General features: G+C 34.1%; 1 protein-coding gene across 2 annotated transcripts in view; it reads right to left on the bottom strand.

Moving 5' to 3' along the window:
• Positions 1 to 12404, bottom strand: part of CSMD1 (CUB and Sushi multiple domains 1) — a 1072714-nt gene that overhangs the window by 157334 nt on the left and 902976 nt on the right. For both annotated transcript variants that reach the window (XM_014869526.2, XM_088162298.1), the window contains exons 31-33: positions 10227 to 10343; positions 8350 to 8463; positions 6398 to 6493 (exon numbers count right to left, since the gene is read on the bottom strand). In XM_014869526.2, coding sequence (XP_014725012.1) covers positions 6398 to 6493; positions 8350 to 8463; positions 10227 to 10343 — 327 coding nt within the window. The remainder of the gene's footprint in view (positions 1 to 6397; positions 6494 to 8349; positions 8464 to 10226; positions 10344 to 12404) is intronic.

Here is a 12404-nt window from a genome sequence, read left to right as displayed (position 1 = left end):
TGTTGCTATTGTGCATGTTGTTCACATATCAAACTTGTTCTTACTACATTTCATTTTTGCAGTTAATGCCAATTTAAAAACAAACTAAAAATATTTGTATAAAAAAAAGACAGATATAATTTGTGTGTAATATCATTTATGTTTTACAGTATAATAAAATAAAGGTACATTAAAAATAATCTCATTAAATATATCCAATTTTTTTGTGTGAGTTGTTTCATCATCTTGATTTGTTCAAGAATTAGTTTTAGAGCATCACAACATCTAGGTATGAATAAGTAGCTCCATGAAAATTGCCTGCCATTTAGTCCTAAAGTAAACAACACAAAATGGCACCAGGGAGAAAAAAAAATTTAAAAAGGTGGATGTTACACATTATTCCTGGCAAATTTTCGAGCATGGTGCTTCTGGCTAACTAACATAAACAGAATCACAGCTATATTTAGTTTTATTTTACATCATTATGTTTAAATTCCTTTGTTGTCCTGTAAGAGTGAAGAGTGATATTTCTATCTGTTCATGGGCACAACTGTACACACCCCCACCATGCCTGCTCAGCTACCCTGGTCACTAAGTAACAGAGAAGGTGTATAAAGCCTACACATACTTATTTTAATATTGATAAATTTACACTCATTTCTTATACTGTCCTTTGCTGTATTCAGAATCATGATTAAGTTTTAAGTACTTGTGAATGCTCTAAAATTTAACATTTCTTAACAAGTTGGATATGGAACACTAATTGAAATCAATTCTATCTTAAATCTAGCATTAACCATGCAACACATTTTAGCAGAACACTGAAAGTTTTAATTTATGATTACATTATGTTCTACCAGTTTAACCATTGCTACCAGATATAAAAATTAAGTTTGCCCAAGTATTACTGAATGTAGAGAAAAGCCTTTTCCAAGAAGATTTAGAAATAATTAATACTAGCAATAACAGAAAAATACTTTCTCTTTTTTGTTATTATGCAGTGAGTTGATTGTCAGACCAGGTCAGACAGATACAGGAACATGTATTTTTCTTCTAAATCAGTATGTTTGTTGGTTGCAAAAGACTTTAACCTTGAAAGCTACAGAAAGTTGTAAAATGTACTCAGGATTTTAAAAATGATCAGAGGTAAACTAGCACACTCCTGGGTAAATGCACAAAACGTCAAAACAAAAGCAAATCCATTTTATTAAGTTTTTTTATAATGGTTAAATCCCTTACACAGTTTAAACAAACTCACCTTTCAGCAAACTTAATATACCTGCCTTTGTTCAAATAAATAGGAATTTTTCATTAAACTCTCAACAGGACCTCAGTATCACACAGATGTTCTATGAAACTTGTTCATGCATGCTGTTCCAACCATGGCAGGAAACTGTTCTGCACTTGAGGAAGGAAAATGATGAAACCATAGTTCAAGGATTTCACACAGTCGCAGTTCTTCCTGATCCTAACCTGCAGGCCAGATGCAGACTGCCAGGTCAATTCGGCTGACCCAGCTTGCTCTTTTTTGCTCTTTTATTAGGATTAATACCCTTATCTCTACCCATGCATCTTGTGCACCAGCACTATTTTACTCAAACCTTTTTATTCCGTGTTATTGTATCATGACTGCACTGGAATGAATTATGACTTTACGATTGGTGGCTGCTCACACATCCAATTGCATGATGGTCGAATGCCTGCAACTACAGCTTCTGCCATGAAATTAAGCATTAATCCATCCCTTGGTCAGGGCTACTTGTTCAAAAGGGCATTTTGGCCATGAGATAAATAATTCACAATTATGTGACCGCAAAGGGCTCAGTACATTGTTGTGGACAAAACTATTTTGATTAAGGAAATTAATACTTAATCATGCTTAATTTATTACCAATTTTACACTAACTTCTGATCAGTGATTCAGGAATTAAAAAGAAAGAGGACACAGACAATCAACCAAGTTAATTACCAGGCTCAACTTCAAACACGTATCCTTCCCTTTCTCTTTTCTCAACTTCCTTGTGTCCATCTTTGCTGTACCAATGAGGTGAGAGGCAGTACAGGAAGTTGGAGTTTGTACACTCTTTTTGCTTTCCCCCACCCCCCCGCCAATGTATTTAGCGTTTTACTCATCTTTCTCCTTTCTGCTTCTTCAGGTTTCCACGTCACCCTGTTTCTGAATGTTTCTCCTCCAGCGTGGGTCATCCTTGAGCTACAGTTCCTCAAAGATGTCCCCTAGTGCAGAATAGCACTTTCACAGGCTGCCAACCCCTCTGAGATGTTCTCGCTCCAGCAGGTGTCACTGACAGGCCACAGTGCCTTAGGAAGTGCAAGCCCATTGGCAGGGAGGGCCTCTTTCCAAGAGTGCCACCAATATGTCTCCAGCAGCATCTCTAGCACCATGTACCCAGAAGCACCTCTGCCCCAAAGCAGTTGTCACTCTCAAATATTTCTGAGAACAGGCATTATATGTTCCTCTGACTAGTGGGAATTTTGCCATGTGAGAGATGGCTTACACCAGCTTCACAGGAACCTTTTTGTGAATGGCACATGGTAGCTCACAGCCTCCTCCCATACAGGTCACCACCTCAGCCACCTGCTGGTTAAAACTTTTTAGCTTTTCACAAGTCCAAAGTTTATCTGTCTTACCTAAAAGGCTACATGACCTGCCTGAAAATTTCAGCATCACTCCAGGAGCATTTTCCATTCATTGTGTGGAAGAAACTCTTGCTCAGCCTCCTATGGGAATAGCATCTTTGCCTATGTATTTTTTGACTCTTTTTTTAAAAAAAAAAAAAACATCCTTCCAATTTCTCTAATCCTGGCTTAGCAACCACATCCGGAGAATCCCTAAAACAGCTGTGCAGGCAAAGGACAGTTTTTAACAGTCAGATTTAAGAAAATCCTATAACTTTCAGTAATAGCACTGGGAAATTTGCATGCATGCATTAGTAATCCATACTTTTTTTGTGTAACTACACCTTTTAGCACCTCTCAACAAAGAATATCAGATCATCTGGTTTCATTTTAATATTGCCTTATGAAAGTTATTTTCCTGTGAGCAAGCTATCTCTGAGATGATAACAAATGTAGGGGCAGTTTACTAGCACTCTTAAATGTAATTCACATACCAGAAATACTTCTTCAGACTAAAAGCTGACATTTTACTGAGATCAGCCCTGATAGCCACAAACATCCATGGCTATAGTTGTATCAAATTATTCTACTGCCAGCAAGAAACATTCAATGACATTTAAAACTGATATTTTGCTCAGTTTTTCAGAAGTTTTACAAATATTCTGTTAATGCTTATTATGAGACAAGAAATGCTAAAGATACAAAATCACCATGAAGTACTATTTTTTTTAATCCTCTCCTTGTCCCCCCCAGTTTTAAAAAGATTTGACTTAGGAATAGATGCAATGCAAGCTACAGATAACAACCAAGTGAGGTGGTTCCACACTGCTTAAAACGGAATTTAAATAGTCCATGGAAAAATGTAGTATAGTTTCTAACATCTATAAAATGTTAGAAAAATAGGTCTGTTTCTCTAAAAGGTGACACAACTGACAGCTCAGCTGAAATGCCTCCAAGATTATTTCACTTGGAAGAGACCTACAACAATCATCTAATCCAACAGCCTTTCCAATTCAGGACTGACCAAGTTAAAACATGTTATTAAGGACATTTTTCAAATCCCTCTTAAACACTGACAGGCTCAGGGCATCAATCACTTCTCCAGGATGTCTGTTTTGAAGCAGAACATAATGTGTCATGGTAGCACATATCAAAGTAATATCAACAGTCTTAGTTCTGCTCTCTAATTACATTTAGCAGACAATGTGTGGCTATGCATTTTATTCTTGTCACAAATTAGATCAACTTGATTATTAAAGTCACAATATTCTTTTACCCTTATTTCCCTTTGTCTTCATCCTGGTATACTAACTTCCTTAATAATCCTCTTTAAAATCTCAATTGACCTAATAAACTAGTTCACACATTTGTTTTGTATAACAGGTAAAAAAGACAAATATTAAAGCCCCATAAATTTTTGGATGGTAGAAAGGTAATACATTTTTAAGGAAGGAACTCTGTACTGCTGCAGCCTGAATTATATAAAAATACAGACTTTTTTCTTAGGTGATGTCATAGCAGGAAGACAGGCATAAGAAAGCCTGAAAAAAAAATTCCTGCTTCTTACATGTAATTGGTCTTAGAATATATCAACATATCTGACCCTAAAATTTTGTAAGACTTGATATTAATTCAGTCTCATATTAGATACACTTTACCTATTGCATTAACTACAAGGAAATGTGATCATCGGAGAAAAGAAATGAAATCATAGATAGCATATCCAGATAAAAAAAGAAGTTTTTGAGAAAGTGGCATCACAAAAGCCATTAAATCTGAATCAGCAGCTAAAGCCCCTATCTGTCAGTTGCTCAAACCAGAATGCGAAATAACTTTTTCTCCTTAGAGCCTTCCTTTTAGTGTTTTCCTGTAGTGTTGTCAACCTAGACTTTTCAAGCTGTATCAGAGAGGCATTCCATTTTCTATAGTAATTATCCCCCATTTTTCAGTAAATGTTTCATACTGCTGTGAAACAAAATTGAAATCAGCCCAGTGGAAAAGTGAACAGGGAAGAAGGTCAACCTGGAATAGAGGGCAATAAATAAAATGATTGACTTTGCAGACCAGATTACTGTGTTCAGTGTGAGAGTGAATGTCATTTCTGAAGTATTTAAAAGGCTAGAAAGCAGGTGGTCGTTGGAAGTATGATTTATAAGAAGAGAAATCTCAAAAAGATAGGGCTTATTGAATGCCACTAACTCATTAGCCAATATATGTATACATATACAACTCTACTTAGTAAAGCTCTTAAAATATATTTTAAAATATATTAAAATCCCATGGTATATAAATGGCTATATATTAAATAGCTTCATGATTTTTCTGAGACAAATAAAGTGACTTTGCCTAACTCATTCGCACTCCAATTTCTTAAAATCTATTTCTTACATAAGAAAGAAGACCTTTTCTTATGTAAAAGTCTGAAATGAGGCATATAGCATTGTGCTCACCTAGATCAATAGCAATAGCTCACCTGTTCAATAGCAATCTATGTGTGCCTATATACAACTAGTAGACTCATGGGATTTTATCACTATGAATTCTTCAAAAGAAGCTAAAAGTACCACTTCAGAGTGTTAACACTAACAGAGTATGTCAGAAATGTGTCATTCACATGCAAATGGATAAGAACTCAAATGCTGAAAGCTCTTTTCTAATCCAGAAGTTGATAGTCTCCCCTTTTATGGTTAATTTTGGATGGTAAATTTTAATGCAAGTGTGTGTAAGATGCTTTTTATGTGTAATAAGGGCAGGTAAAAATATCTTGAGATGTATCCAAAGTAGAATGCGCAGTCATGGTGATATCTTTAAACATGGGAGTCAGAAGGCTTAAAAATCAATCCTAACAAGCTTCTTACAACTGCGGAAAGATTCTTGAGGTGAGACAGTTCTTTCCATTTATTTGTTGTGTCAAACTGTACCATGCTCCAATCTTTAAAATAAAAAAAAAAATTAAAATTTAAAAATTTAAAAATTAAAAGGAATCTAGGAATCTTAATAATATTTAAAAACTATCCCAAACAACTTTTAAACTTCACTTTAGCAAGGGTGTGCACTGACTGTCGTATTAAGCTTACTGGGTATGTATGCAATGCATCCAGTGAGGTGCTCAGAAGTCAGTCCCTTTGGCACTGCATTGTTGCCCGTACAGGCAATGAATCTGTAAACAATGCTCCAGGTGTCACCAGACTGCATTCAAGACTCATGGATCAGCTACGTGTGCTCAGCTGCCCAGCAGAATTCTAACAGACTTGGCCATGTCGTGTCATTCTTACATTTCAGCTGCAGTGTGCACACACGCACATAATGTCCCCTCAACTCAGCTGGGTCAGAAATAGACCAGCAAATCTCCCACCCACCCTTCAATACTGAAACAGCCCAATTTTGGCCTCTGCACAGCAATTGCCTCTCTGAGCTCTTCAAGAAATAGAATCCTTAGCAGCCTGAATAAAAACTCTTGAAAAATCAACTGGGAATACTGAGAAAGACATACAATTAAGCACACTCCTAAAACCCTCTAGCTCACTCAGCAGTAAGGGAGCAACAGATTGCCAGCTGCGGCCAGCTGGCTGGACATATTCAAGTATGTGGGGCCAGACAGGATAAACACAGACATTGGCTCTTACAAAGCCAGTCTGCCATCAGGAGAAGTCCTTGATCTCTGGAAAAAGGTTAAGACTTCACTCACATTTAAAGCAATACTTTAAGACATGCAGAATTAAAAAGAATACAATTCATCAAATTGGCACCAGTGTCTTCCACCAAAAGTAGACATGTTTACCTTGGTAAACAAAGTGAAACCCTCTGGCTGATGCCCCACTCTTAGCACTGAATCGCAGAAGAATTTGATTAGATGTAGCCAAAGGCAATGTCTCTCCTACAAATGGAAACAGAAAACAAATACATAAACAGAAACAATGCTTATAGCTCTTCGATAGGTAATCAAATATGCTGTTAAAACACAGTTTCATGTTTCTCCACTATAGTTAAAGAAAACATAAACAATATTGTGCAAAATTAAATTTGCCATTGCCAGAATGAAAAGACTTCGTGATTCAACATGAGAAACCTTCTGGAATTTACTGCAGCAGCTGGAACTACAGCTCCAATAAACCACTCAACTGGAGAACCCTACTGCCACTTGGGGCCAAAATTATTAGAAGACTTTTTAGTTGCCTCTTTTCAGTGACTGAGAGTTTTATTTTGCCTTGCCAAACACATTACACAAATAAAAGTATTTGAAAAATGCTACAGGGACCTTCATGTAATGTTTACCATTTCAAAACTAAAACTACATGAGCAAACCCATGACTTGTTTTATGTACTGGCCTCAATAAAATATATGGCCACACATGAACTATATTACATTATTAACTTTCTTATGGCATTGCAAATTTTATTTCTGATTTGAGGATTAATAAAAACATTTAATATACTTTATTTTTTTCCTGACATATCTGTCAGGAGTCATGATAAAAGTTCAATAATGAAACACTATAGACAAAACTGAAGTATGTCTACAATGGTTCTGCTACATATAACTATTGATTTTATTCTCCCTGGACTATATAAGCCCATATTTTATGAAATTCTACAAAAAGGAATGATGATTTAAAATGTCATATGTAACTAGGTATATAATTATTTCACCCTGAATAATTTTATATTATTGCAACTTGTGATTCTATGTAGGAGAATCCTATCCTGAATCAATGTAAATCAGATATGTCAAAAGTAATAAATAAAAATTAGAAGTTTAAATACTCTTTAAGTATTTTTAAATGTCTGCTGTGAAAACAGACATTAGTTTCAACTTTTATATGACAGTTTCATGCAGTGAAATTTGGTGCTGGGATGAGCTGTATCTTAAATTTAAAAATTTAATTTTGTTTTGTTGCTGAACTCTTGTCAATAATTAAATGAATCTTAGAAATTTTTGTGACCTCTTATTATGACAAAAATAGCTGCATTCACCAGAGGAAAATTAAGAGCTGAGTTTTTCATGTAATAATATATTTACTATAAATCAAATAAATATGTTACATTCTTTTCCTATGAAGTATTTCTCCAATTATTCAAAGCAAAAACCAAGAAGCCATGAATACCTCTGTACTGCAAAAATATTAAACTCACGTATAAACTCTCCTAAATACTAGAATTCTTTGACAAAGCACATTTGTAGCTGCAGAAATACAAAAAATATACTTACATATCACTGAAGATGAACACATTCATTATATATGCATACATTGGAAATTTGACCATGCTGAAATTCAGATAAGCTTAATTATGATTTCACAAGGTCAACATTTTGCTATAGTTACCTGAATGCAACAGCTGGCCTGCTTTTAGTCTAAGTGCATGTTTGCATACAGATAATTGCATTTTGTAAATACAAGTAATTTGTGTTTAAATTAGCCATTCAGAATATGTAGATGTGTATTTCAAAAGGTTTAGGGGCAGAGAAGATAATTATACCATCCAATGTGCCCTCTTACACAGAGATCTGAGAACTTCAGTCAACTATTTCTACACTCATCCCAGTGATCAGTTCTTGCCTAACCATATGTTCCAGAATAATATCTTGATTCAAAGATTTAGAAGGGTATTCCATTTCCCTTAACATCCTGTTCCAATAACTTTATATCCAAAGTAAATTCATAACATTCTCCTGATTGTTTTTCCCATACTGAGCTCTGTAAGAAATGTATACTTCTTTTCTTTATTAATTACCTGAGTGGGATCCAGACAGAGAACTAAGAAGTCTAGCCTGAGAGTTTTCTCCATCAAATAATTCTGCCACATCATTCAAAGCTGTCTGAAAATAGGCAAATTGTCCAAACACAACTACATTAAAAAAAAAAAAAAAAAAAAAAAAAAAAAAAAAAAAAAAAAAAGATAGAGAGGAAAAAAATAAAAAGAGAGGAGATAAAAGAACTTAGTCTTCAAAATCGAATTTAAGGTTGTATTGCTGTTTGTCTTATTAATGAATTCCTGCATGAAATTTTCCAACTTAAATAATTGTCTAACATGATAAAACAGCTGCATTAAACTTATATGCAACAATATTTTTTTAAATTTTCATTATTTCCATATTTTTAATTAAAACTAAATTTATTAAATCATGCTTTCACCAAAATTGTGACCTCCAGTCAAACAAGTCTTAATGCTTAGGTACCTATAAGAATAAGAAAATGGATTATCTAAGCAGAAAGGATTGTACCAAAATTACATAAATTAGTTGCCAAATATAGCAACCATTAAGGACCATCTATTATCACAGAGGATTAGTTGCTTACCTGACTTTAGTCTGAAGATATTTTTAAACTTATCGATTTGTCAAATTTTTTAATTTGCATTAGTACTTGTTTATCAGAAGTCTATAAAAACTGATCAAATATTAAAAAATACCAGCGTGTTGCCAGCTTTGACATATTGCTATACTTAATTTGCACTTCAGCTGTAGATAATTTAAAGTGTATTAATAAATAATTTAATATTACACCTCACTAGTAAATAACTACTAGTTTACTGAATTCAAATATCATATAGCAATACAAACATGAAGTAAAACCAAGTAAAAAAATATTATTTTGTCATTTTATCCATCTATATTTTCTTTACAGCTTACAGGTTTCATTGTACACTGTGGAAGCACAATCTGGGAAAGCTTCTGCTTTTCCAGGGACTAGTCTGGGGGCAGAGGCTTTCCCAGGAACAAACAATATGCACCTGGTACTGCTTACAGAGTGTGTACCGTGAGAACTGTGTTGTGTACAGTGAAAACATCTGGGCAAGAGGTGTTGCCCACTCTGACCAATGAGCTCTATTCTATTCTTGGTTTAGTGATCTAGTGTTTATAAGGACTGTAGTGTTACAATACAGTTGTCCTTTTTCTCTATCTGGAGACGAGACGTGTTGCTGTGTCTCCTTTCACTGTTCCAACAGGCAATCTGATAGCAAACAGGGACAGTACACAGAAAGTACCAAATGCATTAAGTTACTGTAAATTAAGCTTTTTGGTAAATAAGTAGTAAAATTAATCTTACTGCTATTTGTCTGGACTTAGGAAAAACCTGCTTTGCAGAAAATTCCATCTTACACATAATTGCTTGTGTTTTAGAGATTCTGTGCAAGTATTTCAACAAATTGGAATAATCAGTTTTGTGATTTTTCACAAACATTTCTAGTATATTCATGTAGAATTACTTCCTTTCCCTCTACTGTACATCTTAAACAAATGTGATTCCACTCATCTTGCCCTTGTCAAAACATGAAAAACAAAAAGTTAAAACTTGTTTTCTGACACCTGATTTTACTTTGCAGGAAGCTTGAATGAATGATTATCCTATGATGACAAATAATGTAAACAATGAAGGTATTCAGGATATGCTTAGATAGCAAACATAGATGTCTTACTGAGGTCCGTTGATAACTCTAGGGAAAAGTAAAAGGTTAACATCCTAGAATCATTTTCCATGTAAGGAATATCTTTAGTTTTTAAAATAATTTGTAATACAATGTAAACCTAAGGTCATTACTACACATAAAAGACATTTGAACAGTAGCACAATGATTATGATTGATAAATCAATAGAAGAAATTCTTACCAAATTCTTTAGGGACAGTTATTGAATAATAGCAAGTCTGGCCAGCAGTGTAATTATGAGGATAATTTGGTGATAAAACCACTCCGTCTGATCCAGTATACTGCCCTCCACATGGTGCTAGAAACATACACAAAGAAACATGTTATATTAATTAGAGCTGTCTGTAGTTGTCTGGAAAAAAACCCCTAAAGATCACAAAATGACACTTCACTGGTTTTGCTTTTGTTTGGTTTACCTGCACTGAAATATCTAGTGGTTCTTTCTCAGGGTATAATTTATTATAGTTTCTTGAAAATTAGAATACATGCAAGTTTTACTTGACTACAAGTATTCATATAGGACTGGAAATATAAGTTATTTAATTGAAAGATTCTGTAAAAACAGGCTTTAGGTTGGGTTTTCATTTTAATATCTGTCTATATCTATCCATATTAAAAACAAGTCAGGAAAATAAATGGTACTGCATTAAAAATGGCGCAGAGGAATACATAGATATGCAGACACTACCCTACACAGAATGCTAAAAATTCTGCTTTGTGAAAGTATGCTTAAATTGCTTTATTTTCATATCTTCCTAGATGATTATGAAAAGTGCACATAGATTATACATAGAAAAAAAAATCTTTGGCTTCATATGTATCTTTAAAAAAATAAACAGAAAGGTAAGAGAAACTTTTTAAAGCTACAAAAATTAGAAGACATATTTTAGAATAGTGGAGCTCAAATCCCCGAGACAAGTCAAGATTTATATGAGTAGTAGTTCTGTGTGTATCACGAGAAAAACAATGAACAGTGTATGCATAGCATGTTCCTCCATTTATAATCTGTAAATGTGGCATAGTAAGGGACAAATGGAGTGGCTACTTTAAAGTTCAAATATTCCCTTGTGTTGCATATTGAGTAAATAGATTTCTATACACTGAAAACAAAGCATTGCTGTCACTCTTCTCATATTTTGGAAAAGCCTGGCTTCCTATCAAAATTTTCATAAAAATCTAAGTCTTGTATTAAATTACATGCAATTCGTGCTCTTTTTATTGTGAGAAATGATTTAATAAAAAACCCTACCGTTTTCGCCAGAATTAAGATTGTTATAAGAAGTTATCTTCCCCAAGAAACCAATAATTAAATTATTTTATAAACAAATAAATGGATAAATAAGGTTATTTTAATAGCATAGTCACATTAATTTGCTTTTAAGCAAGGAAAATATTATTTCACTACAAGGAATGAAGCAAACCACTGTTAGCCTGCTGTGGGCATCTTGAATGTAGCAGAGTAGAACCTAACAACTTCCTGGGAACTAAGAGGAGGACCAGGTGGACAAGAAGGTCATTGGTGTGGGGCCATGAAAGTCCCCTGCTGCCAGCTCCTGGCTCTGCAGAGCTGTGGAGCTCTGCCTAGTGAGTGAGCCTGGGCTTTGGACATCCTTAGCTCTTAGCCCTTGTTGAGCAGACCTGTTCTTTCTGCTCCCTGGCAGATTTTAAAATCTTTTAAGGTCTTTAAAATCATGCTTGAAATATCTGCACAAGTTTGACTTCCTTTTACAAAAAGGCAGCAATTAATACCACAAATCCACATCTTCTCTTAGTGGCTTATATTAATTATTCAAAAATCCAATGTAATGGTAGATGATGCTAAGTTTGATCTATCAGGAATAAGATTATGTGGCTGAGGTGAAAGTCAAATATCACAAGGAATTAGTTCATGGCATGAATTTAAAATCTTCATTATTTTCTTCTCTTCTTGTTTTGAGGATATCAGAAACTATGCCAACTATGTGGTAATCAAGTCTGATCACCACATGAAACTCTCAAGTCATTAACCTTTCATTGCAATGAAAGTGTATCACTGATACTTAATTTAAAACAAGCTCTAAAGTTATTGAGTTTTAGAAATGTTTTCTTCTAAATAGTATTTTTCTATAATTAAAAATCTAAAATTTTGCAAGAGATTATTTTTCAACATAAATAAATTAGTACTTTATGAGCTTTATAAACTCATTTATTCAACTTCTTTTTGATTTGTTAAAATTGTTCCATATACACATATATATACACAACACAAACACTGAAACAAAGAATAGAGGATAAATTAGTTAGCCCAGGTTCTGAGATCGCATTTTGATTTTCTGCCTCAGTAACTATAATTCTTATTTTAAGGTGATAATTAATGCAA

Source organism: Sturnus vulgaris, chromosome 3 (assembly GCF_052056855.1).
Source record: "Sturnus vulgaris isolate bStuVul1 chromosome 3, bStuVul1.hap1, whole genome shotgun sequence".
Classification (NCBI taxonomy): Eukaryota; Metazoa; Chordata; class Aves; order Passeriformes; family Sturnidae; genus Sturnus; species Sturnus vulgaris.
Note: the sequence above shows the minus strand (reverse complement) of the source record. Positions and strands in the feature narration are given on the sequence as shown.